Source organism: Drosophila novamexicana, unplaced genomic scaffold (assembly GCF_003285875.2).
Source record: "Drosophila novamexicana strain 15010-1031.04,08,12 unplaced genomic scaffold, DnovRS2.1 tig00000108-arrow-pilon, whole genome shotgun sequence".
Classification (NCBI taxonomy): Eukaryota; Metazoa; Arthropoda; class Insecta; order Diptera; family Drosophilidae; genus Drosophila; species Drosophila novamexicana.
In genome coordinates, this window is record NW_020824772.1 from 4,080,667 (window position 1) to 4,108,399 (window position 27,733).

The following is a 27,733-nucleotide window of genomic DNA, read 5'->3' on the forward strand; positions in this document are numbered from 1 at the left end:
GTGAGTGTGCGTAGTGAGGAGTGTCCAGAAAATGAATTGAAATCATGTCTAAGCAGCAGATTCCCATGATAAGCAGACGCTCCCGGGCATTTGCATAAAACCAAGATAAATATATTCCACGACAGACGGACAGTGTCAGACGCAGATCGACCGGTTAAAGGTTAACATGCCCATACGTCCGAGCGCTCAATGAATATATATATGTATGTATATGTATACACGTACATGTATATGTGTGTGTTGAACCTGAGGCCAAGCCTTTGGACTGTTTATTTGTGTCGCTGGCCCGATTGAGCATCATCCATTAAATCGATGCGGTGTTATGTCTGATTGAAATTTTACTATCTGAAATACGAAATACGTTGGCAATTGTGAATTCGTTATGTGTGGAATGCGGATTTTAATTGCGATTGACCATTTATGCGAGCAGATGTACGCCCTGATTGAAGTAAATGCACTTACACTGAATGCAGTTTTAATGATATGCATGTAAGCATGTAAGCATGTATGTATGTATGTATTTATTTGTGTATGTAGGATAAGAAACTGGCTGCTTTGCTGACTGAAGGTCGTGAGCCGTGGCCCAGTTAAGCCCATGCGTGAATATAATCGAACCCAAATGTGGCAAAAATGTAACCAAGTGCAACACATCGCATCGAATGATTTCATGTTTAAATGTACATGAATATTCAGCGACAGGCACCTATTTAAATGTTCATTTTGAATAAATTATGTTTGGTAAACAATTGTACGTGAATCCTGAACGTAAATCCCAATCGCACGCGACTATTCCTGGCGCCGGAGTTGCCGCTGACGACGCGTCGTTTATCTTGTAGAGGCGGAAATTGCGGTTGAGTTCACGCTTAAAACTTTGTTGCCAACTGATTATCGCTGACACGCCGTGACCCCCACTGTCGCAACAACAAGTTGCAAGTATAGCTCACTCAAATATAACACATACAGACATATATAAGAACGTGGCTGTGGGTGTGTCTTTGGATGTTGGCATAGCCATGGATAACCCACATCGGGCACATTTGCTGTCTACTGTCGCAGAACGCCGAAATCAGGCAGCCAACTCTTTACCAGAACCGTCAGCTCGACAGTTTGGCGATAATTAATCAAGACCATCTGCATTCACAGAGCGTAAAAGTGAAATGTCACAATAAAACCATTTGCGAGTCCTTTTCCATGGACGTGGACAAACACCCACCCACATACACACACACACGCACACAGCCTTACGCCCAACACTAGCGACAATTAGCTTTTGTCAAAGGCCATGACAAACGGATTATATAAACGCCTCAATCATTCTGGCACAACAGAGCCCGCGACAAGAAGTCAAGGCAACGCCTCCTAGCCCAACTGACAGAGACGGTTAAATAAACGATATACACAGCGAGAAAGATCGTATACACTTTAATCTTTTTTGGGGACTCACACCAAGCACCATGAACACCATCACACACATATCTAGGAATCGCAAGCTACAGCACGTTTTTATTGTCAACCAACTTTTCATAATTCGATTTAGAAAGCAATTACCTATGGGATTTGGAGCTCCATTCGAGTAAATTGACCGTGTGCCAAAGTGCTATATTTTAAATTTATATTCTCTGTAGTGAAGGGCTCTTAGTGTACTCCGTGTTAAGGACATTCAGACAACTGTTGTTCTGTTGGTTGTTGTGTAAATGATGAATCCCCTCACGAACTTTGGCCGTAGCGACTGCTCGGGGCGCGACACTTGTAAAGCTGTCACAACATTAATCAAATCGGGAGTGCAAAACAAATGCATGCCATAAATTTACAGTTCAGTCGCCATGCGGCAATCGTGTGGTCCATGCGGCTGGCCAGTGAAAGTGGCGGTGAAAGTATGTCCTGATGAGCCAGTGCCAGCGCCAGAGCCGGAGCCAGAGCCCTGCACTTGTGATAAATATACTCTCGTGCATGCCGAATAGTTTAGGCAACTGAAATCGCAGTTGAATTTATATTCCCGGGCTTTATTTACAACAGCAAAGTGTTGCATGTCCCAGTGTGTGTGTGAGTGCGTGTGTGTGAATGCTTTTGCTTACAGTAAACAGCGACTCTGACTGCGATCAGGCCATTGAGGCGCAAGGACATTTGGCTTTCCGGTTGTTGAACATCTCGTTTAATGACGCAATGTCGTTGGCAATGATAATGATGCCGCTGCCGGCAACGCGTCGACTGCCGACGGCCGAATGTCGACTGTGCCACACATTTGCACCTAGTGTCGGCTTGGCGGCATGACAAGTTTGCCATGAAATTGAGGCTCAGCCCGGGGCCCGTTCATAACAATAGTATGCCAAAGCCCCATTTCAAAGGCAGTTAACAGGCATTGGGCTGGGAAAAAAGTCTAGTTCTAACATCGGAAGCGAAAGCGTGAACGCGATTACAGCCTAATTTTCTGAAATGGACGCACATTTGGCCAGAAAGCACTCAACCATGGAGCAACACATACTCCAAGTCCATACCAAAGTTCAACACGTTCAGAACAGAGAAGAGGCTCTTGCTGCTACTACTCCTCCATATTCACTTGTGCAGTGACATATTTGACAAATAAATTTTGTTTACTTAACATTTTGCACAATTTTGCACCCATAAAGTAAACAAATTGAGCATAGTTCGTGTTCGAGCTATATGAATGCTTAACGATAAGTCCTTGCACACACAAATTGCCATGTCTGACAGTGTTAGTGAATGTTCGTAGATGTGTGTATGTGTGTGTGTGTGTGTGTGCACTTTTGTATGTATACAAACCATGCAGACTCGTTTAAGCATATGCTAATAATAAATTTCTATGCATACATACATCAGTAAATAATCACAAAATAATTTGTAGCCATTCGGATGTTAATCTAACTATGCATATTTTTTGGCAATTATCCGAAATACGCTACGAAATTATCATTTTTGATGGTAAGCATTTATTTTAAAATGATTAGCATGCAAAAATATAATTCGCATTTTATATTAGCCAGAGGAAATCAAATAAATAGTAAAGTATCAGCTCTCTATATTGATAATTAATATAGAACTCCTCCAACATCTATCGAAATGGTGCATCTTTACGAATGAACTCTTTATCTGCACCATAAGCAGGCAATGAAAATACGATCCGAATTGATAATGACATCAATGCTTCGACACTGACGTTCTGAGTTGTTTTTGTTGGTGGGTGGGAAGGAGGTGGAAAACGCCGCAAGTGATTTCTCTTTGATCCAAGTTAAACACCTAACACGCTGTGAATCGCGAATCTCGGCAAAGCCACTCATGTGGAATACACTTATTGCCCTCACATGTTGCCATAAGGAGTGCGAGGACGCGCCACGAGGTTGGCTGCAGCCAGTGTCCTGACGGGTTGAACATCAGAGCGGCGTGGCTGACGCTGCCTTCTCTTCCGCAATTGCGCCAAAAATAAATTACGTTGTGCTGGGCGACACCGACACCGACACCGACACCGAAACCAACACCGACACCGGCAACCGTTCACAAAGAAACAAACGAGCAATTTTTTATATATTCTTACAAACATACAAAGCACACACATGTGCACACATTTACAGTATGTGTGTGCGACATGCCCCGAATCCTGGCGATCGGCGTGAAGGGTAATACCATAGGACATGAACATGGGTGTCGGGAGACGAGAGTCGGAACCAGCGCTTGCCGCCGCCTAATTCAGATTTCTGGGCCTGTCTGCGTTTTTATCTGCCCTGCCGCCTGTTGATAAGGCGGGCTACGCGCCGACCCCGCAATGAACGCTTGACGTTGAAACATGCCATGTAGTTTTTCTTTCCCAACAAACGACACCCACAAACACATACATATGTATGTGCGTGAATGTGGCTGTGGTTGTGCGTGTGTCTGTGTGTCTGTGTGTGTTTGGGACACTTTCACTACAATACGACACCCACATACTGTGGGCTTGGGCTTGTCTGCCGACTTTTTTCGAACATGTTTCGGCTGCTCCGCTGAAGTAATGCAGCGACGAGCGGGAGCGTCTTGTCGGCGTGCTTCCCTTCCGTTTTCCGTATGTGCCACGTGCGGCAAACTTTCCGATTCCACCGTCTGCACCACACGTGCAGCTGCGGTTAGTTTTCTGTTGCTCTACCCAGGGCATAGCAGCACCCCACACCCATTGAGCATAGTCGTCTGTCTGCTTTGGTTTTCCTATGTAATTGCGAGTGTCTTTCTCTGTGTGTGCTTGTGTTTGTGTGTGTGTGTGTGTGTGTGTGTGTGTGTGTGTGTGTTTGTGTGTGTGTGGCGAGTGTTTGGGGCATTCGTGCTGGTGAGCGTGGTTTCTTTGTCGCACCAACAACTGTGGTGGCGCTCATTGGGTGGAACAGATTGGTTTAGAGTTGATTTGATGGGTCGTGGAGCGACACGCTGAGCAAAGTATGATACTCTTCTGCTCAAAGATGTCAACCATATTGAAGCTTAAACTCTGGCAATATAATAGGTTTATATTATTAAATAACTTAATTTAAATAAATTTGCTTGGAACTGCTACAATTTAAGATGTGCTTTAAACATGTAAATTCTGTCGGAATTAAATTGCTTAGCTTTAGCAAAAACTATGTTGATATATTAAATGACAATTTGCTAATAAAAACATAATTTGTTTCATATTTGCAATTTGGATTGTCGTTATACCCTGAACCCATTGAAAATGGCTAAAAAGGTATATTAGGTTCATGCAAATGTTTGTAACAGGCAGAAGCATGTTCGACCCCATAAAGTAATATATTCTCGATCAGCATTAATAGTCGATAGTCCGACTGTCTGTCCGATCGTCCGTATCTATGAACGGGTCGATTTCAGAACATATAAGAGACTTGACTTGATCCTAATACTTTTAGTGGCCGCGCAGTACGAGCTTGTTTCCGATAACCGATAACTTGCAGTGCCTTTAATAAGTCGATAAAAATCGATACCAAAGTCCTGGTTTGTAAGCAAATCTCTAGAGCTAGAGTCACCAAATTTGAAGTAGCTTCTTGAATAATACATACAGATTAAGTATCTCTTATTATTTAGCACGAGCGGCAATTGGTGTTGGTAGAAGAATGTTTAGGGTATCTTCTGAGTCGGGAGTGCCCGACTAGAGCACTTTTATTTATTTTATGTTTGTTTTTGTGCTTGCTATAAATTTGTATGTGAAAACGTTTAATGAAAATTCAATAATATACAAGTTGATTAATTATTGTGTCCATAATTTTTCACATCTCAGCAGTTTAAGTTGAACAGATCGAAATGGACACAGTGATTTTTTAAAGCTCATTACATTTTTTTTCCAAATATTAATTATGGTAATGGAACTACACATATCCTGGGTATTTAATCAGTACACTTTGACAGCGATAGAGTCCAGTTGTCAACTAGCCAGTAACTGTTGTGGCTAACAGTGTGCACTATGTACATTAACACACATGCACACATGCACACATGCACATGCACTTGCATACTTTGTGTTTCACCCCTTACATATGCCCACCATGGGCTTGGCACTGCGACCCGGCACACGCCTTTGTTTAAGCCGCCAGCGTTGTCAGCGCTCTTTGTTTGCCAATGGCAAGCACGGCCAGCCTGGGTTCACGGTGCGAATTCGATGACTGCGTCTGTGGCTTGTCGTAGGTCTCTGCGAGCGCTGTGCTACTTGCCTTGTGCACCCCACCGTCTGATGGAACAGCTCCTGGTGGTGCTGCTGGTGCTGGTGCTGCTGCTGCCGCTGGTAATAGTCGTTGTTTTTGGTTGAGTTGTCTTTCACAGCTGTGTTCGGGGTAGGCACAAACATACACGGCACTTTGTGCCATTGTCGCATGGAGTACATCTTCTGTTCTTCATTTGACTTGGTGCTTGCCAGCAGAGTCACAGTAAACCACACCATGCTGAGAAATTGGCGGAACATTGTGTACAAGGTGGCCTTAATGGCCCACACATACACATACATGTGCACGCATGTACAAGTGCTATATTGGCGCTAGGTACGCCTCATTAGAGTCATAAAGCGAATAATTTTCGCATAAAAGCCCACAGCTGCAGCTGAGACTAATCAGCTGCGTTTGATTATGAGTTTATAACTTTGCCCGTTTCAATGTTATTCAAATACTTTGCAAATTACTTTTGAATTCGCATCGCAATATGGGACCAATATAACGATCTGGTTAAGCCCAACTCTATTGACTACATTCTATAACAAAAAAAGCCGCAGGATTGTTGATACATAAATGGTTGCAACCCCTGTCGCTGGTTCCAGTGAAGCACACGTGAAATACTCAATGATGGGTTCAGCGTTTATGGATTGGGCGTGTGGGGCGAGGGGAATGAGGAAGAATGTGTGTGTGCGTGTGTGTAAGTGTAGGTTGCCCGAGGGTGCGAGCTGATTGCGAGCTATTTTTGTTTTAAACACAATGGGTGTTAAATTGAATTTATCGCTTGACCAAAATGATTTTCCGCCTTTTGCCAGGCGCAGGCTACCTTAATTAAATTTCACAGTTTTAGTTTATTTTTAAACGAAGTTGACAACGAAAACAGGTCATTAGGAGCATTATCGCATCATAATTCTGTCAGTGCGATAACAAAGCTTTCAATTCAATTTAACTACCACACATGGTCTACCAGCCTCAGTCCCTCCAATCCCCCCAATCCCCCAATCCACCAACAAGCGGCCTACAAATGTTGCTTGTGTGGATTTTGAGGCCGGTAATGCTCGGTGCGAATACCGAACACGGGACGCGATGGGCCTGGGGGATGTCAATGGGTATGGGAAATGCATGTATATGTGTTTCTGGGCAGTGGGCGGCCCAGATTCGTTGTATTCCAATGTAGTTGGCCAACAGAGACTGCTTCGAGATTGTCATCCCTTCGGGACTGGGGGACAACTGTTGTAGTATATATGAATGCATGCGCAAAATGATATTGTATCATGTTCAGTTCGATGTTGTTGCTTTTGTTGCTGTTTGAATTACTGCTGTTGCTGTTGCTGCTGCTGTTGCTGCTGCTGCTGCTGGTGTTATATATATTTGAACAGAAACACAATCAAACATCTGTCAAGTGCCTTACAAAATTGGGTGCTTGTTTACTTTTATCAACGTTCCCACAAATGAACTTACCCAAATGGCAAATGCTCCTCCTGTTCATGTGCATGCGAATATGTTTGCATGCATAAATGCCAACTTTTGAATATATTAGTTGGATCGTTTACAGCAATCAGTGTGCGGCTGCCACTCAAAAGTGTCTGCCTGTCACTGGCCCCCCATCCAAGTGTCGTCCTTGACTACTGTCTGTTGCCCAAAAGTCTGCGTCCGATATCTGTTTCGTTTCGCTCTACTCAGCGCTTGGCGGCATTTCAAACGTAAACTGCCAAGTAGGCATTTCGGCCATAAGAATTTGCATAATTTACTTAGTTGAATATCCGACAACCCGCAAAGGGACACTCGCCGCCAGGCAGACTCCACACACTAGCCGACCGACATCAATGGAGATGTACATATTTGTCCTCTTGTATCTAACACCAACAACAACAACAACAACAGCAACAACAACAGCGAAAACAATAACAACAACATTTAATTCGAGTGTTTCGACGGGAAGGGACAAATGAAAAAGCTGTTGATTAAGTTGTGCAACTTAAAGTGTCGTACTTCGAACTGGGAAAAGTGATTCCCATTAAGTGTGTCACTTCATTCATGTCCATGGATTGCTATGATAATCCGTTTACATGTCTACCTTTAAATCCGTGCGTGTGCGTGTGCTTGTGTGGATTTGAGTGGGCTTGAGTGGATGTGTGGTATGTTAAATTTAATTTGCATATCATTTGAAGCGTGTCCTACTCGTGACACATCTCAGTTGCTTACCAGTTAAACCGACATAAACGCCGATTATTTAATAATTAATAAATCCTCTTCCCATTCTAAATAGATAAGAAGGGGCATTGAGTTTATATTCATCTTCTTCTGCATAAACGTGTCGATCTCTAGGAGTTAGAGGCTATAAAAAGGGAAGGCAGGACTCCCCAATTGTCACTCATATCAAAATTATTACTATTGAATTGAAATGGGGATTAGTCGGCTTTCATTTACGAATATCGAAGCATAACTTGTAGCTGATAGGAGCCAGAATTGAATCACTCTTGCACTACACTTTTGGGATTTCTTATACTAAAGTTCGGTTTAAAATCACAGAGGCTCAACATGAATGTATTTGCCGCCTAAATAAGGCCTAGACAAGAAGAAGCACAGCTTGGGGACTATGTAATGGTGTGTGTGTATGTATGTGTATAGAAGATAGTTCGAATGCTTGTAACGTAAGCTCGGCGCTGAGTGAAAGCTATTGGGCACCCCCTACCTGTGCACTTAATTGTTTATTTTATCATATTATAAAGCAGTGAATATTTCTCAACATGTGCATGTGTATAAAGCCGTAAAAAGCATTGTCTTTGAGAATTTGTGGAATTTGTGCAAAATAATTAATAGTAAATCAGTTCGGTTTCATCAACTTAAGCAATCAATCAACATGAGTATTTGCAATTATTACATTTAAGCTCACATATCAGTAGCTCCCTTTAATGTTATGTAAGGGTAACCTAATTCATAAGGAAATCGTCTTGTGGAAATGTACCGAAGGTTCTCTCTTATATGTATTATATGTGCACATATGGAGGCTTGCGTGTCTGACAATTGAAATTCCTTAGGTGTTCAATGTGTGGATTTTATGGTACTTAATGGGAGCATGTAAAATCCACTTGAATGTGTTTTGTGTGCTGCTTCCTAAGATCCATTCGACTTGTTATATGCTCGTACTCTACTGCTACTAAAGTGTCTGACTTAATGCGAACATGTAGCTGATTTACGCCAGGCTATGAAATTAACATCTGCTTACTCTTATCGACCGTCACTAATTGCTGCTGGCGGTACCCATACCCTATAATTCTTATAGGAGGCACTCTGATGTGCATATGCCTCTGCTGCGCTTCAGAATTCTGATTGATTTTATGTGACTTGTAAGTAGATTGTCATAGATGGTCGCTTCCCTTGTCTAGAGTTTTCCGAAATATTTGCTTTTATGACATTTGGGCGCCCTTCTTGTTTGCCTGATGAGTTTGAATAATTTGAAAATGAAGCGCGCACAGAATTTGAAGCGAAATGACTCAAATGTAGGGGAAATAGGAACTGCCTCTACAGATAAGTCGGGACGTATGCGTATACATACATACATTTAAATAATTATAGAGTTCAAATGAATGGCTTTTGCAGTTGCGGTGACTTTTGACGCTGTTTGATGTGCGCCCAACTACGTGCTGGGCGAAGTATTTCGTGTCGTATATTTCTGTATTGTTTTCATGCACTTAAGCAATAAAGGAAATAATTAAAAAACAAAAACAAAAGCTCGAGCTCCATGCAATATTATAATAGGTGTTTTACTGAGTTTAATTAAAGTTTCATGGGGCTTTATTGACTCTTTATTAAAGTGGCGTAGCCCAGTTTTCATAAATAAATAGATTAACACAGGCCGTTTTTAAATTATTATTAAATAAATTAGTAACTGATGCCACAAATATTTATCTAGCTTATTTTGAAACGTTTTATGTAGTTGTGCATATAATGGCTACTTAAATTATAAAAATCTATGCGCATTACATTTTCTAAGAATAACATCTTAATATTATTTGTAATATCAAATGAATTATTTAAAACTAGAAAAGCTTTTCAAGCTTCAGCTTCTAAGCTGACATCCCTTTCGAGCTTGAAAGCTGTACCAAGCTTTTGCTAAAATGTGAACTTGGAAAACATTTCGGCTGTAACTTGGCACAGGGTGTACTTGATTGCAAGGACTTACAACGAAAGCGGAGTTCGCAACCGAAAGACAGGAGAGAATAAATATTCTCAGAATAAACTCTTAAATCGCGTAATATTATATATAGATTGACAATAACAAGCTATGAATATGGTAATACACATAGTTAAGCCCAAATAATTATTGCTTAATTTAAGCTAGTATTATATATATTAACACAAATTGTATTATATATTAATCGGATCTGTTCTCTCTATCTAATAATGTGCACTTTATATTCACGGTTCAACTGCGCTTAAACACACCGACAAGCTCTACGGGCCGCTTAATGTGACACTCAATTTATTTATATGGAAATGTTTTTTTTACTTGTTGGCCTGTAAATGTTTCCTTTTTGTCAAATCTTAAAAATCTCACCTTCATTTTGCGGACTTAGATGACTTTGAACAGCGTGAGCCGCTATAGCTCCAATCAGTATGTAAAGCGAGTTAACAAACATAATTGTATTCACTGGGATGCACACAACAAATCACTGAGCTTGTAAAAATAATTGTATATTAAAACGCCGGTTAAGAGGAGCTGCTCCGCAGGCAGGTCTGCTGCGGCCGACGGTGGCCAAGGAAATGAGCAACTGCGTCAGGCAAACAGTAGCTATCTGCTCAAAGTATAACCAGCATGTGCTTTGTTTGCGTGCCGGCCCGTGCATTGAGGTCCGGTGTCCGCATATGTGTGAAAGGACAGTTGCCCCCGTGATTCGTTCGTCTAGACGACTCCAAAAGAAACAACAACAACGGCAACAACTGGGAGCCCACCATCTTAATGTGTGCACCATGAGCTTTTGCATATGCTACATGGGCTTGGCCAGCGCCCAGATCCATATGTAGCTGGTTAAAGCTGTCAAAGGCTACGGAGTCTTTGCGGCAATGGGTGGGTCTGCTCGTATCCTGTCGTTTACTTTCGAATAAGCTACCGTTTTGTCGAACGGGAAAAGGTGCGCCAAGGTGTGAGAGCATTTTAAGCGCAGATACTAACAAACAAATCTCGTGCTGTCCTTTGGCTATAAATAAGTTAAGCACCTTTGAACAAAGAAAGATCCTTAAACATATTAGTGCTTCGAAATAATATGTATACATAATAAACAATTATTTGTTAAATGGTGTCAAAGAAGTTTACCCAAAAAGATTATTAAGCATTAAAAGAGTTCTTTAATATATTTGGGTTTATAAATGTTTTAAAAGCCGTTTATATTTATTCATTTACCCGAATGTAAGAACACAAAAGGACATTATAGTACACAACATCGGTTTTCCGCGCGTTTGGTTCCTAAAGATGCTGGAACTTCGTTAAAATGACAAAGCAGAATAAAACTGACAATTACTCGTTGGGTGCCGTGGTTATCGCGTCCATCACCCTTGTTGCTGATGATTGCCAGAGACAATTGGAGACTCATTTACATTTACCAAATGAATGCGAATGCGTCGGCATGTCGAGGGCGACGCCTGGCATTCAGCAGCCAGCAAGCACCATCCGCCCATATGACGGCACGGCATTGTTCGGCCAAATGCCTATAAGCCGTGCAAATTGAATTGCCAAGGTTACCAAAGGATCGGAAAGCGGCAAGTGGCAACCGTGCTGTCGTGATGACTCTTCATTGGGCAGGCGAAACTTGACAAGCTGTGCTCCTCAACAGCTGCCGTATCGTGCTTGCATTGTGACAAATTTCATAATAGTCCCCAAATACAAACACGCAGGCAAATCAACACACAATTAATTGTAATTAGTATACTGAAAGTCTCATTTAGTATTACAATTAAATATGTCTAAGTTTTTTCAAATCAAAGCATCACGTTCGTCGTTATTAATATATTATTACTAACTAGCGGCTATTGACCAGCCATGCTCCTCGCAAGTTTTGTGCTAAATATTATCTATAATACATTTTCATGAGCTCCACTTTTATTTGAAGATATGTTTAAAAGTCCTTCGAGTAAAGAACCAAACCTTTCCGCTCATGTTAGTCTTGTGCTGAGCATCTTGAAGCCGAAAAATAAACTTTTGTTCATTAAGCCCCCACATTTTCCATCCAAGATATCGCGAAAAGCGTATCTCTTACTTGGATTCATGAGAATCACATACTTATTTAAACTTGATCTGCGATTGGTATGAGAGAATATACATATACACACATACATAAATATGTACATACATACATAATTACATGAACTTGAAATTACATCACTTCTCACATCCGCCTTACGGTTTGCTCTTACGAAATTTTCTTAAGCGGTTTTTTGACGCTCAACATTTCTTTTATATGTAAAATAAGAATTTAAAATCTATCCTTTTCCTATTGCATTATTTATATATTTCACAAATACATTATACTGTCTAGTTTAAAATTCTATAATAAAGTCGTTTCGAATTTTGTATTAAAACATTTCACTCCTAAACTTTGAAGTGTTCCATTAATATCAAATTAACTTCTTTTTTGCTCAGCCTTCACTACTTTAACTTTGTCAAAGCCGAGATTTGTTCTACTTTGGCCGTCTCGTATGATGCAGGCTGTTAGTCACACACATACAGATGTAAATATATATATATGTATATATAAACACACATATTATAAGTGGCTCGTATCCCGCTGGCAGTTGCAAAAGAAAAATTCAATTTTGTAAATTGCGCGCATCACAATAAATGCGAGGAGCAGAAAGTATGCAAAGAAGCAAGCATTTGCCTAAATGCCAACAAGGGATTAATAGAGTAAACCAAAAGCGAAACAACCACAAAATATCGTCGACGGTATTTTTATTTAACGAGAAACAATCACAAAATATCGCAAAGTTTTCGTCCCCTGCCTTTATTAGGTGACAACACACACACAGCACCCACAACATCTTCGAAGGACCTGAACTTGTTGGGTCCTGGCTGCTCGACTGCCCTTATTTTGTTAAGAAACTATTTAATGGGTTTTGTTCGGCGTTCCTTCATTGCAAACCCCAACAATTTGGAGTTTAGGACCAGTCCCAAGAGTGCAACATGAATTTCATTATGCAGCTTGACGATGTTCTTGCAGCTGACAAGCACGCAATCAAACGACCGATTTATGTAGACTTTTTGCTATTTAAGAGTTTGTTGTGGTCACCAAAAGTGCATAGCTGAAATACTCGTAAATACTCAAACACGTGAGGGTTGACTAATTAATTGGGGCATTTTACTATGAAGTACCCTTAATAATTCGAGCAAATACCTGCTCGCCTAAGCTGTTTGCCAAAAAATCGAACTGCTTCGTTAATTTCTATATATCAACGCAAAAGGTTTTGTGATGGATTTAAACATAAATTAATGCTCACATTTTAAGGTACAGCTCTGCCTTCACGCTCTCTGTTGGTATGTAGTTAATTGATTTTTAGTCTAAATCCAATTTCCATATTCAATAGACGAGCCCAAACGAAAGCTGCTCTCAGGTGGAGCGTCTATTGGGAAATCCACAACAAGGAGATAAATGTTGCCCAACCTTAGCACATAAGCTCCAAGGTTGACAGCTTTAAATGAGACATTCTATCATAATGGCATTGCTGCTGATATCGGTTTAAACACAAAGCAAGGCCTACACACAGACATGGCCCATGAAAACTTCTGCGTAGTTAGCCTTGCTAGCGACATGGCCCGAAGAACGCATCACTGTCATTTGTGCTGTTAAACGGGCATTAAGCAAATAGATACGTTCAGATAAACAAGGTACAGGGAAACATAAACCTCAAAGTTTTGCCACAAAGCTAGGCCGTGACCAATAAAACTTTGGACGCCTAATGACTTAAATCACTTTAAGACTCAATCAGCATCTCGCCTCAGAATTATAATGATATTGGTCTTTAGGTCTGAGCCGACCAATGGGGTGGTGGGGAGCAGGAGTTTGCTGAGGTGTGAGTCCAAATATATGTAGTTCTATTTGTATAATAACATTGTTAATGTAATCGTTTGTATTATTCTAACATGCATAGCCACATTTTAAATATTTTTGGAAACTAAGCTTGTTAAATCTGATGTAAAACAATAGATGAATGCATGTTGGGTTTTAGTTATATGTAAATATGTTTTCTTAATCCTAGTCAGCTATGATATTTCCGTATTTATCTAGCTAAAATGTTTGGGCTTGTGCTGCTTAACCAAGACCAACATTGGTAATTCAATGTTGTCATTGTTCGTTCGAGACTGCTTCAGGATTCCAACTCTGCTGAAAGCTTTTGCAGCCTGGCTTGCTCTCAGAGCAGAAAGCTAGCTGAACTGTTGGCACCCACAGGCAATTGTACGCATGCTGTTAGAGCAGTACGACTATAGGGCATGCGCTGCACAGGCAAAAGCTTATGCAGACTCTTTGGAATTCTCTTAAATTTTTGAGTGCCAGCATCTGGAATCTCTGCGTGTGCAGTCGGCCAGCATCCTTATCTTGGCTCGTGTGCCACTCAAGTGCTTGGCCCGCTTCTGTGCCAAGAGCTGCGTTTCAGTCCTTCCTCGCTTCGCACCTTAGTCAGAGCCAATCTCACAATATCGGACGCCAGCCATCAAAGTCCTCGCCTTGTATGGCTTTTCATCAGTTTTGTCGTGAACTTTACGCAGCTGCCGAGAACTGCGTGTTCAATATGAAGCCTCTGGGACGCTTGCGTTCCCGTGAAAGTGAATTGAATTAGTGGACGGTTTATTTATGAAAGGAATAATCGATCAGAATTTTAATTAAACGGAGAAAACGCAAATTTATCATGATTCAAAAAAGTTCTGTGCCAAAGTGAAGGGAACGTACTCCTAAAATCAGATTTTACGATCTGAAAAACCCAAAACCTCAAGAATTGGATAAATTCGAATAATTTAGTGTTCGAGTGTGTAAACGTTTTTGGAAAAGTTAAAGTATTCAAGTTGTGAATCAGTTAATGAAGCTTGTGTACGAAATGGTTTTGTTTTGCTACCATTGCGCATATATGTGGATGGGATTGTGAAAATTGTCTGGCCATAATTCTCCGCAAATTGCGATTGAAGGGGGTCAACGACAAATTTGAATCGCTACAAACTCGCTTTGTCGGCGACTCAGCAAATTAACATACCACCAAAAGTGAATGATGCTGTTAACGGAACTAGCATAAAAGGGTCCTTTGGACTCTATTACAAATAGATTCATCCAAGCAAACAAAAGCCAAGGCTACTTAAGTGATAAATAAGCATTCAAATATACAATAATACATAGACATTTGTGTGCTTAGAAGTGTGCCCGATAGAAAAGAAATTTCAAATATATCCGGCGTTGCCTGCCGAAAAGCCTGTCCTGACAAAGTTTTATGAACCGTGCTGTGCGTCTTGTCTTGAATGCAAGAAATCGTCCTAATAAATGAGAGATCTTGACAGTGATGTGACGGTCAAAAAGAATATAATAAGCCAAATTGTCATGAAATAACGCAACTAACGCGGGCTTAAGTGCGACTTTGATTGAATACGTCAGGAATTGTCTGACTCATAATACTTGCCACAACGACAACTCTCATTGGATTACAAATAAATGGAAAACTTGTAAGTTATTAAACAAAATAAATATATAATGATATAATTATCGGATTCTTTAGCCACACATACCTAGCCATTCATCCATTTTAACATTATTTCAGTTTGTTTTTAATTCGATTTGTCTCCAATAATTAATAAATTAAAATACCTATAAATGAAATAGTTTTATAGAACTCGATTAGCTGTCTTTTGTCTTCCATATTAACATGAATTTCCTGTTATTAATACATCATTAAAGAACTGTAAAACTTAGGAGCGTCTCATTATAGTTGAATATTTTCAGTTTCCAATAACATTTATCTTTCCTTTTTTCAGATATTAATCTCGAGCATTGATTGCAATCCCAGCCCATCTGCTGAAAGTGGAAACAGCGGAATATATATATGTCTTGATCCACAATCAAGTGTCCAGCATTCGTATTGGCCTGAGGAGTATTTAACAAAGCGAAAACCAGAGGAGTAAGCGACAAACAGATCAAATTCTTAAATATATGCGATATTTGGTTAACAAGTTGAAGGCAGGCAGCCAAAAGAAAAACAATCTAACAATCTAAGCCCTGACACATTCAGTCAATTGAGCTGGCCCTTTCAGTCAGAGGTCTATTAGCATATGCTCTGATGCAGCTGCTGGCTGAGAGCCTCAAGCGAAGCGGAAATAAGTCCATTTAGGGAGCGGACAGCAGAACGGCTCCGAGCCGAGAACGCCGCGGCTGGACTCTAATTGCAGATGAGCATTGCTGCTGTCGGAACGCAAACGAATTGTGCGTAGGACTTGCAAAGAACGTCTAACTACATAGAGAAATCCTTTGTCGAAGGAAGGGCTCCGTTTTGCTAACTGGTCACGGCCCCGCCCCACGGCGAAGGCTTCGAGATGGAGATGGTGCCACGAGCCAGCCCGACCCGGATCCGCACGCGGTCTCGCTCCGGCTGCCTGCGTCTAGGACTCGCACTGCTGGCCTTGATATTGGCGCAGTCCTTTGACTATGTTCTGTGCGGCGAGAAATTGGGTAAGTGGCTTTATCGTTTTCCTTATTTACAGCTCGGCTCACATCAGTGCCGTCCCGAATCGTGGCTGGCAAAATGACACCAACAACAAGAAAGGCAGTGCAAGCTCCCACAATGTGTCCTTTGTCTCTCTGTCGCGCTTATGTCTCTTATCTGTTATTTATTTCAGTTGTTATTTGACATTTTTCTGTGCCGTTGATTTGCTTGAATCTGGCGCGGCGAGTTCATTAAGGTTCTGACTTCCCATTTACATTCGCCCGCTTAAGTCGATGAAAAATGTGCAAAGTTTACACTCAAAAATACCCATCAGGCAGACCCCATAAGAATCCGAGCTGCGACTCTACTTTGTATACCGCAAAGATATTACGCTCATCTGAACAATCTGCTCCTATCAGGACCTACAATTTTAATTGCCTTCCGAGTGAACGGTTTTAAGCGGCTTTTGTTCCTTTTTATTCCTCTTTACTGAGGAGCCTTAAGAGCCCATTGTTTTGTCATCTATACCCTGTAGCCCAACCAAGAGCCGAACATTTTGAAATTTGGAAATATCATGTCATGAATGTGTTAGGAAATTCGCCTCCAGTCAAGCAATTTTGTATATCCGTGTTCATATGCATTTTGTTGTTGCATAAACTTAGTTTTATTGCGGATGTTCAATTCACAAATGAAATATCAAATTTTTGTCATATCCGAATAATATGCCTAAATGTTGTTGTATCAATTTAATTCTGGCTGCAAGGGATCTCCGTGACGAGATATCTCCACTTACTTGTTTTACACTCTGTTTGTTTTTAGTATAACGCAGAAGTTTTATGTGGAGAGCCATAAAAATGCTCCGAAGGGAATTACGCTGCTCAAGGCTCGGACTTATGTAGCATCACATGTCATCGACGGGTGGGGGGAGGGAGAAACTTTGATGTTTCTTCGCTAACATGCCAACAACTTGATGCGATAATCAATCGGAGAAGTTGCCTTTTTCGTTCCTTTCTCTCTGCTTTCACCTCGCTGCTCGCTGATTGTCATCTGTCGTTGTTGTGCCTTGAGATTGATGGCTTCCAAAACGTTTTTTGACATGTACGTGCCGCGTGTGTTGCTGCTGCCTTTGTCTCTGGTATTGTCAGTAGGGAGTCTACGCCATAAAGTAAAAGAAGAATAAAAAAAACTGTGTGCCTACTTTTAATCTGAATTTGGGGAGAGGCACAGAGGCGCAACAGGCGCATGTCCTTTTCAGATAATCGCAATATGCAAATGCCAGAAATTATTTTGGTTGGTGACGCTGTGGCATCTGTTTATAATTCTGTGAATTTGTTTTCCGGAATTTGATTTCTTACTTTCACGACGACAAAAAACTCAGCAAAATGTAGACTTTTACGCCAAAGGGGAGCGCAGCACGAGTCTTCACATTCCCTTGTGTATGGCAAGTGATGTGGGTGCATTTTAAACAAGTATGCGCATTTTGATAGGCACAACATCTGGTGACATAATCGAATGTCAAACCTTCAATATTTTAATTAAAATGAATTAATCATCCGAAGCAATATCTATACACATATAACAATGAAGCTATGAAGCTTCTCTCGTCTGTCTGACTGACTAAGCTATGTAGAAGCCGAACCATAAGAGCTGGGAAATTGAATTTTTTACTGTAAAAACTTTATATCATGTAAGCTAAAATGGGGCTTGGGCAATTCTACCCGAAGGTGTACAAAATTTGGGAAGCGCGTTTATATGCAAGCTTTTTGTTTGCCAACCTGTCCGAAACTTATTTCAAAGGTTATATTAGCTGTCCGCATTTCGGGCTGTGGAAATTGATCAAATTAATATTATTTTTGGCAATTCAAATGGTTTGGCATCATTCATTATCTATTGCTATTGCAATTGGCAATTATATGCGAACAAAATTTGATACTGCGCCTGATGAGAAGGACTTGATATCAAATGAGCTTTATGTGTACTTAGTATTAACAGTTAAGCTAATGTGTGTGTGCTGCGTGATGGGTTTGACATTGAGGTCAAATTTAATAAGTATAAGATAATGAACTTAACACTCGCAATTACGGGGAGAAATGCGCTTTTGATTGCTGCTTGCGGTGGCATTTACCCAAGATAAGCCTAGTGACAGCGACAAGGTAGCAGCTGCACACACTCACACACACGCACACTCACACACACGCACACACACACACACATGCAAAGCAAAGTGCGTGTATCCTGCAATGAGAGGCCGCAGAGAATCGCTCGAATCCGCTGAATAAATACGCATGCTTATGGCACATGAATGCTGGGAATGTTTGTGTGTGTGTGTGTGGTTGGGGATCCGTTTGGCAATGCGAAAGAAGTTTTTGGCAGGCATCAGAGCGGCACTTGTTTGCAGAGGGCAAACGTCCGCATTAAAAAGTTATGAGCGGCAATATACGCGGCAATAAAAACAGACGACAGACGACAGAGTTGACGCCGTCGCCCCAAATTATTAAGGATATGCCGCCGAAATGCCTCGGAAGCGCGTCTCGAGATGTGTGTGTGCATGGGGAATCCCCATGCTCGTACGCATCAAGCTCCACATGCCAAAGGCAAACAAATTTAACTTTGGTCTAGCGATTCCCATGAAGAGCACACACTCAAGCTCACGACAAGTCCGTGCCATGGCGCTCCCTTTGTCCGACTGCCAGCAAATTGTGATAAGAGAGTGCCAAGCCGGTGCTAAGCTACAGTAATTATGGTGCAACTTGGAGTAGAATCAAATGAAAACAGCATACACTTCAATTAAGCCAGATGTTATGAATGCATTCTTGCTGTTTGCAATACGTTGAACGGGCTGAACAGTTAAAGAAGTGCATCATTTCTGGCTGAAGACAACAAAATAGTTAGTTAGTTAGGTCTCGCCAGACAGCTGGCACACACATACGCCCATTTTAGGCAGCAAAGTTGGCTTAGGAAGACAGAAAGATGTTGCATTGTATCATTTTTAAATATTTTTTGTATATGTATAGACATATGCGGACGCTTGTTAAGTCTCACCAGAAGAATGCACAATATCTTAAGCTTAGGAAGACGGAAACATGTTGCCTTATATAGTTTTTAATCTAACAGCTTTTATTTTACTGGCATTAAATTCTTTGATTATTATTATTGGTAAATGTTGCTATTTTTGCTCATTTAATACCTTGATATTTCATTTTTAGTAAGCAATTTTTGCTTGCACAGAAATAACTCGTTTAGAATTACATGCAGGCAGCTTCAAATATGCAGCTGCAAATAAAGCAAGCCAGGTTCAGCTGAAGTCTGTGGCATGCAGAACTCAATATACTCAAGCTGGAATAGATTTCCAGTTAAGGCAGGTAACTCAGGTCGGCAGTGAGTTGTTAGCATGTACTGAAAAGGATATTTCTTTTGGGGGATAGTACTTAGACCAGCTTCTAGAGCTTCCAGCACAGTGTCCATCGATGTCGCATAATTTGTTGCTTTGTTTTGAAGTCGTGTTAATTACCCAAGTTCAAAAGGAGGCGCAATCTTGAGTTGATTTCTTTGTGTACTACCCTATTACAATGTTATTGTTGTTTTGCCTGTTGCTGTTGTTGTTGTTGTTGTTGGTCTAATGAAAAATTTCAAATTTATTTGGCGCACCCAAACGTGCCTGGCATGCCGAGCCGTGTCCGTTCCCCAAGTGGCGCCTATGGCGGGCTCTCGTCAGACGCCGCTTGGCTGGGCCGATTTACATGCAAAGCATAATACTTAAGTCCCTACTGCGTTCTTAGAATTATGCAGTCACTATATTGCCAAGAAGTAGCTCAGTTAAGACATTGAATGGCCGCTGTCTTGAGCAGATCAAGAGAACCAACAATTGGAACCCACTTGGCGGCATACATATATACACAGGGACTGAAATGCAATCGATGGCCCAGACTGCTTGGAGTGTGGGTGGTCAATTGATGTGCTGTCTGGACCTTACTCAGACTCGCACATGCTGATTTATCAGTTCGTTGCCCCCATTCATCGCCTGCCCTTAAGAGAATGTATATGCATGGTCCCCTTGTGCGACCTAAGCCGCACACCTGTTGCACTTTAGAACAACGATTGGAACTGATGGGCCTGACGTTAATTCTCGAAAGTCTATTTATAGACGGCATTTTATTTCCCCTCTAGTATTGCCGCACCACGCTGTCAACGGCCCCCGCGACCTCTAGATATATTTGGAAGTGCCTTGTGAGGCTTTGTTGTTTTTCTAGCCGCAACACGTTTTTCAATTTTATTGTCATTTCTATGCAACATTAAAATATTAGTTTCAAATGGAAAACGACCTACAGTAAAAACAAACAAATGTTTCTCCCCTGCAATTACAGCACATTTTGACAGGCGCTTTCCCATGAATCATGCGAGCCCGCCGGATCTGATCCCAGGAACTGACTGAACCCATGTCTTGCCACGCCCCGCATAGCTTTACAGATTGAGGTCGAATGGGCAAACGATCTGTTAGTCGTTCTTTGCGTATGTGTGGAAAATTGATCAGCAATAGTTGAGTCTTGTAATTGTAATTCGGAAACCAATGTTATTTCTCTTTTATATCCTGTTGGGATACATGTATTCACACTTGTCTTTGGCCTGACAGCCTTTGGCCATCAGGCTAGTTTTAATTGTGACTTGTGGCCAGTGGCTTCTGTTCCGTCACCAGCTACTGTTGCGTGCCCTGCAAACTTATTCTTCAAATATATCTAGAATATGTGCAAACAAATTTCGTAAAAGTTTGTAGCTTCGTGTGTCTGCGGCTCTGACTGTAGGTGACTTAGTGAGTCCTGTTCGACACATCCTGTCGTCTTCACTGTCACACACTGAAAGTTGGGCACATGCATAAAAACTACTTCCCGCCCCCGGCCCCCCTCTGGATGCCAGCACTTACATTCCGGTTAAGCGGGCAGCGGACGCACGGAAGCCCCTTTATAGTAGACTGCATAGCAAAAGTTTCTCAATGTATCACAGCATGTGTGTGTGAGTGTGTGTGTAGATACGTGTGCTAGTCATATTGATACCCACATAGCATAGTGTGAGCGGCTGCTCGCTTCCGTTTTGCAGGAACTCTTCGAGCCGCCGCCTCGCATTTTAATATACCCGGCACGAGACTAAGTGGGAGGAAGGGGATCTTTAAGGCGAAGCGCGGCGGATCAAAATGAGCTGCATGCGGAATTTTAAACAGCCATTGGCAAGCATCCGACTGGATTATGATGGCCCTTCGCCAAATTTTATTTACTAGACTTCAGAGCAGCAACACTCGGGCACACATTCAACACACACATTCAACACACACACCAGGCATTGTCTGTGTGCGTGTGTGTGTGTGTGTGCGTGTTTGCGTGTGTGTGTGTGCGCTGGTGTGAAATCGATGATACCTCTCGGTACTGTAGCCGCACTAGGCTAACCGCGCCCAAAGCAGGAATTTCAATTTGACGCTCATTAGCGGCAATCAGGCACTGAAGTTCCCGTACAATGCGGGCGACGACTTTTCTGCCAGGTGAATTCAACTGATGCATGCGTGTGTGTGTGTGTGTGTGTGTGTGTGTGTGTGTGTGAGTGTGTAGATGTGCGGCGCACAGCGCTGAGAGACCCACTGCCAAGCCGCTCGGTACGAACGTGTAAGCATTTCGCACGCGGAGAAAGAAGCAATTTTCCGCCTGGCTGCAATAATAACTTCTCGAGTTCAGGTGCTGTAGAAGAGACGTAAACGTGTATGCCTCACTTTATGAGCATCATCCCCGAGGCGGGCTCTCCGCCAATACGTATGTAGGTAAATAACACGCTGTATAAATGCAACAATAAATCCTTAGCATAATTCCACAGTGGCGTGGCCACATAAAGGGATTAATTGTCAGGGGCAAATGGGTCTGTTTGCGCCTACTTGCGAGGTTAATGGCATTGATTCTGATTGCCTTGGAGAGGTAATTTAACTTACCTGAATTGAATATATATAATATTAATTCTTTTACCAATCATGTTATATTTGAGTTTTCAAATTGAACTGCTTTCTTTAGCTTTGGGACAAGCGTATTGCTTGAAACTGAACTGCTCTATTGTTGTGATGGCTTGTGTTAAAATTTTGCTATAAATATAAGTTTCGTTTTATGATACCTTCTGCCTGTCTTTATAACATGTCCCTTTATCTGTTATATGTAGCCACATAACGTAGAGCATACATATATAAATCTTATAACAGTTGTGTATAACACTTAGTTCTAAAATAATCATACCTCGTACTATAAACTGTGCTACGTACGTAAAGTACTACAATTTCATACATATGTGGTACGTGGCGCAGTTCTTATTCAATTTGTTATACGAGCGTATACCATTATTAATTATATGGCATAAATAAAACAACACACCAGTCCGCATATATAACAATAAGCGGGTACACAATCCATTTGGTATAACACGAGTATGTGACATTGTAAGTTACATACGTATACCCACTAATCTAAATATGTTATAAATAACACAGCATACCAGTACGCATATTTAACAATAAGCGGGTACACAAGCCATTTGTTATAACACCTGTATGGGGCAATGTAAGTTGCATACATATACCACTATTCTACATATGTTATAAGTTATACGGTATACCAGTTCGCATATTTAATAATAAGCGGGTACACAATCCATTTTGTATAACAGGTTTAAGTTTCATTTTTGAAACAAACTAAGTATACCAGTTCGCAAGTAGAAAAATAAGCCCTTTCGTATAAAATGTTTACGTACGTATACCACTATTCTATATATGTTTAAAGCAAATTCGTAACACAATAAGTATAAAGTTCGCATATATAAAATATATAAACGGGTACACCAACCATTTGGTCTTAAACACTTATGGCATTGTTGGTTACGTACGTATCCTACTAGAAAATAACATGACTTCGAAGCCTAGTCAGTATACCAGTTTGCAAATAGAACAATGACACAAGCGAGTACACAATCCATTTGGTAGAAAACGTGAATGACGTAGAGTGAGTTACTTGAGTATTCCACTATTCAATATGTGATATGGACAAAATAGCATGACTCTTGTGACACACTAACATTTCTAATTTATCAGTATAACAAACAATAAGCGGGTGCATACTTCGGACATGTTAGTTAAGTGTTGTAAAACGTAAGAGAGTTGTATACATGTTTTTCGTTCAATATGTAAGTGAATAACTATTCCCAGTATTGTATACCAGGATTCCGAGTTAGCAACCATTTTAACTTCACACTTAACTATTTTTGCTCCACATCTAACAAACGGGGCTCCACACCAAAAGTTTGCTACGTTTGGGACAAGCAGTTTTTTTCATTTATCCTATTGGAAGCCCAACATTTTTGGAAGTGGATTCTAGCGCCAGACACGCTCCACTCATATTTCTTGTCCATGCATGTCTTGACTTACTTTATTTTTGTTGATTTTTCAACACTAGAAATTTGTTCTCCATATTTTTTGCAAGGTGCCTGTAAATTGTTTTGTCATTTGATTGCTTGGGATAAAGGTTATGAGCTTGGCTAATAAATATCTCGTTGCTCTCCTCTCATACATCCACAAGAAGCACATTACGCACAGCCTTGACCGTGGTTTGAAATCTGATAATTGAGTTCGTATTCGGATTTGGTAAACACCGACCTTGCGGCTGGTTAAAAGTCAAAGCCAGATTTGTGCCTGTGCAACGTAATCGTGCCACACAATGAAAGGCGGGAAGCAAATAATGTGAGCAGCTGCCGGATGGCTGTGCATCACTCAGCTAAGCAACTCAGAGTGGCCTCCACCTGTGCCGTGTCCACACGGGCTGGCACCCGCCACACGGCTGCTCGAATGACAGCTTAAATATGCGTGACAGTTGCCGATGTCCTCGCTGCGAAAACTACCCGGCAACTGCGGTTGGCCAGTGTGCATTCCTAAGCGATTCCCGCCAGCGCCATGGCCAACCGCCAACCGTCAGCCGCCAACGGCCAGCGGTCAACATATGCATCCTTGGCAGCCACTCTCTCATCCGGCCACTTGACAGTTAATGCATGAAGAGGCCATCAAACCCCTTGCAGCAGCCAACTTTGGCCAGCGAATGCACGTGTAGAAAATTAACAATATTTCGGCGGAGTAATGTCATAGTTATATCACAATTTTAGGGGAAATGCGATGGAGAAAGAGATATAAATATAGATAGAGATGGAGATAGAGATGGAGATAGAAAAAGAGAATTAGATAGAAATCGATGTAGAGAATGGAATAGGGATAGAGATAGCGGAAAATATAGAGACATTAATAAGGATAGATATGGAAATATAGATAGAGATAGATATATAGACCGAGAAAGAGGTAGATATAGAGATAGAGATAGAGATAGGGATAGAGATAGAGCTAGAGAGCGTTACAAAGATAGAGATAGACTGGATTTGAGAAAAACAGTTTCAAGAACTTTCTATACGATGGCTGAACAGATACGTTGCAGCTGGAACAGTGCGAGGCAGTCCTGTGCCTAGTCAATTATGTGTGTTGGATCAGCAGACGGATGTGTCTGAGTTCCAATAAGAGATTGTAAATAGGCCTTACTTGAATTCAAAGGAGAAGCATAGTCGGAATATATTTAAATATAAATGTTTTGTTGCTCTTTCAGCACATTTATGTGTAACCAGAATGCTTAATTCAAGTAGTTTTTATATTTTAAAAAATTTCTTTTAATATTCTTAACCTAAGCACAAGAAGTGAATGTCGCATGCAATTAAAATCAATCATGAATAGCCTGAGTTGATATTTATTTGCATCAGTTTGGGATCCGAATCCTAGGTCAGTCGCCCAAAAGGACGAAGAGGTTCGGTGAAGATCTCGTATGAGTTATGAGCACTGCTGCCTTTCAACATAAATTGCGGTCATATTGTGGGAATTGTTGGGCCAAAAGTGAGTTCTTTAATTTATTGAGCAAGCTCAAAGCATCAAAATTCGAGCTCTCCTCGGCGAGAAGTAGCCGCGACTTTATTGTTGTGCTTGTCCTGTTTATATGATGCTGATGCTGATGCTGATGCTGGTGTTGCATTTGTCTAGGGGACAAAAAATGACTGTCTAAAGAGCTGCCAAAACGCAAAGCACGAACAAAGAATATAACGCGCTCTCCTGCGTTGCGGCGTGAGCTATCTATCATGACGAAGCTTTATAAAATGTGCACGCTTTATGCAAGTGCAGTGCTCAGTTTTCATTTTAATTTTCATTATTATTTCCATGTTAAGGGGGGGAAAAACTAGCCTCAGACTACTTTAAGCACTTGCTGCTGCAACTTTTGTGCAGTTGGTTGAATTGATTTTAGTTTATAGTATTCCATTTGTGTAATATTTACTTTATCTATTTGTTTATCGTGTTAATACTGTGCATGTGTGTGTGTGTGTGTGTGTGTGTGTCCTGCATTTAAATAATGAAATAGCTCGTTGCACAAGAGTACAAATCAAATATTTCATTATCACCCCCAGCCGCAGTAGCCAGATTGTTAATTTGGCCAACGGTTGTTGGCCCAATAAATTAGTTGGTGTTGACATACGTACTCCCATGCATATGCATACATATACTCATAACAATTATTATATTACTTAAACACCTTGATGTTTACGGATTGGCAGCTTGGCCTACTTGCTTGCCATGCAGACGCTTATTTACCTTGCTGCAGCTGATGGAAAACCAAATACGAAAGCCCCATAAATAAATACATTTTCCAAAAGGAAGCCCTCAAGTACAAGTGTTGGTATGCAGAATATGTATGCAGAAATATGGATAGCATAAGAGTTTAAAATCAAAAGCTGAATACCTTAATGGACTATTCGAGCGATAACAACTCTTTAATCGTTTAAGCAAAAGTAATTAAGAATGTCATTTGATTATGAGTTATATTGATAAATAAATAAATAAATCATTAGCTGTCTCTACACCTAAAGGTCCCTTTCTATGCCTAGATAGCTCTGCTTAGCCTGCGGGCGCAAGTGCATATGTATATGTAAATGTGTATGTATATGTACATTAACACAACGGAAGGATAATACTTTGACATCAAATTGTTATAAATGCACAATCTTAAGTCTATGTACGCATATGAGCACACATATTGTGCATATTTGTACCTCACCTTCGCATGAAAGCGCCAGCAACAAGTGGTTGTGTCTTGCCTTGACGTGTCCTTGCCCAATCGAAAGGTACACACACATACACACACATATTTATATATATATATGTCTGCGTATATGTGGGATAAGTGATAAAAACGATTTGGAAGCGAATTATGAGGCCAATCTGAGCAGCAGCCATAATCACCCAGCCGCACGCACAGCCGAGCCACAACCGTAGCTTTATCCAGTGACACGCACACACACACGTGCACAGGGCTGCAGAACGATTTAGATAGGCTGACGAGGGGTGGGGGCTGCTGGCAGTTGGCCACTAATTTACCTACGATAGGCTAAATCAATGTGTTAAGTTGACTGTAAACGTTACATTCGATTAAATGCGGCTCGCAGACCAAAAACTCTTGGCGGCGCGCCGCCTGGCACTGCCACACGTTGTACCTAGGGCTGCTGCTCTTTGGAGGCGGAAGGGTGAGGGGATTGAAGAAAAGGGCACACTGACCCAGATCCGTAGTTCGTCAGCCCCACTAAACATGACCGTAGTCATTGTCATAGTCCAGCGCAGCGCTCTCTTCGAATGCTCTGCCTTGTCTCTGACTCTGTTGTGCGACCTGGCTCGAAGAGAGTATTTCCCGGTGGCAGCAGTTCGGGTCGAGCCGGATGCCAACGAAGCGGCTCGCTCGGATTCGGGCATCCCGATGCGGCTACGTGGCCGAATGGCAGTCAGTTCTTCGTGGACAGTCAAACGCAACGGACGTGCCAAGCGCGTGATTCCTGCAAACAGCGACTGGGCCAGAGCTGGCACATTCCGCACTTGTCTTCAGCTACGTCTCGGTAACGGGGTCCGCAGCAGCGGTAGGCGGGGCGTGCGCATCCTCGTGGTCGGAGCCAAAATTTGCACGTGCTTTTAACGTGGCCAAATGTGAGCTATTCCTTTGAGTGCGCGTGTGTTTCGCATTTTTGCGGCCAACTGAAAAAATTTAAATGAGCATTAAAAAACCAAAAAAAAAAGCAGCGCAACGGCAAAAAGAATGCTTAAAACCCAACGAGGCGGAGCACTTAAAATGCACACAGGCAGCACCACCAACCAGCAACGAGCAGCCCACCCACCAACACACCAACCCACCGACTGTGACGTGCAACTAGAAAAAGCCGCCACAAATATGCGAAATTAACAAGAAATTGTCAGGTTGCGCTCTTGGCCATGATTAGCGAACGTTAAGCCGGTGCTGCTTGGTCCCAGC

General features: G+C 41.5%; 1 protein-coding gene across 1 annotated transcript in view; it reads left to right on the top strand.

The window, feature by feature from the left end:
* Positions 1–15,909: 15,909 nt before the first annotated feature.
* LOC115772088 overlaps positions 15,910–27,733 on the top strand; it is a 28,802-nt gene continuing 16,978 nt past the window's right edge. Inside the window, exon 1 of the mRNA XM_030718049.1 lies at positions 15,910–16,372. Within this exon, the coding sequence (XP_030573909.1) occupies positions 16,237–16,372 (136 nt within the window). The 5' untranslated portion in view covers positions 15,910–16,236. The remainder of the gene's footprint in view (positions 16,373–27,733) is intronic.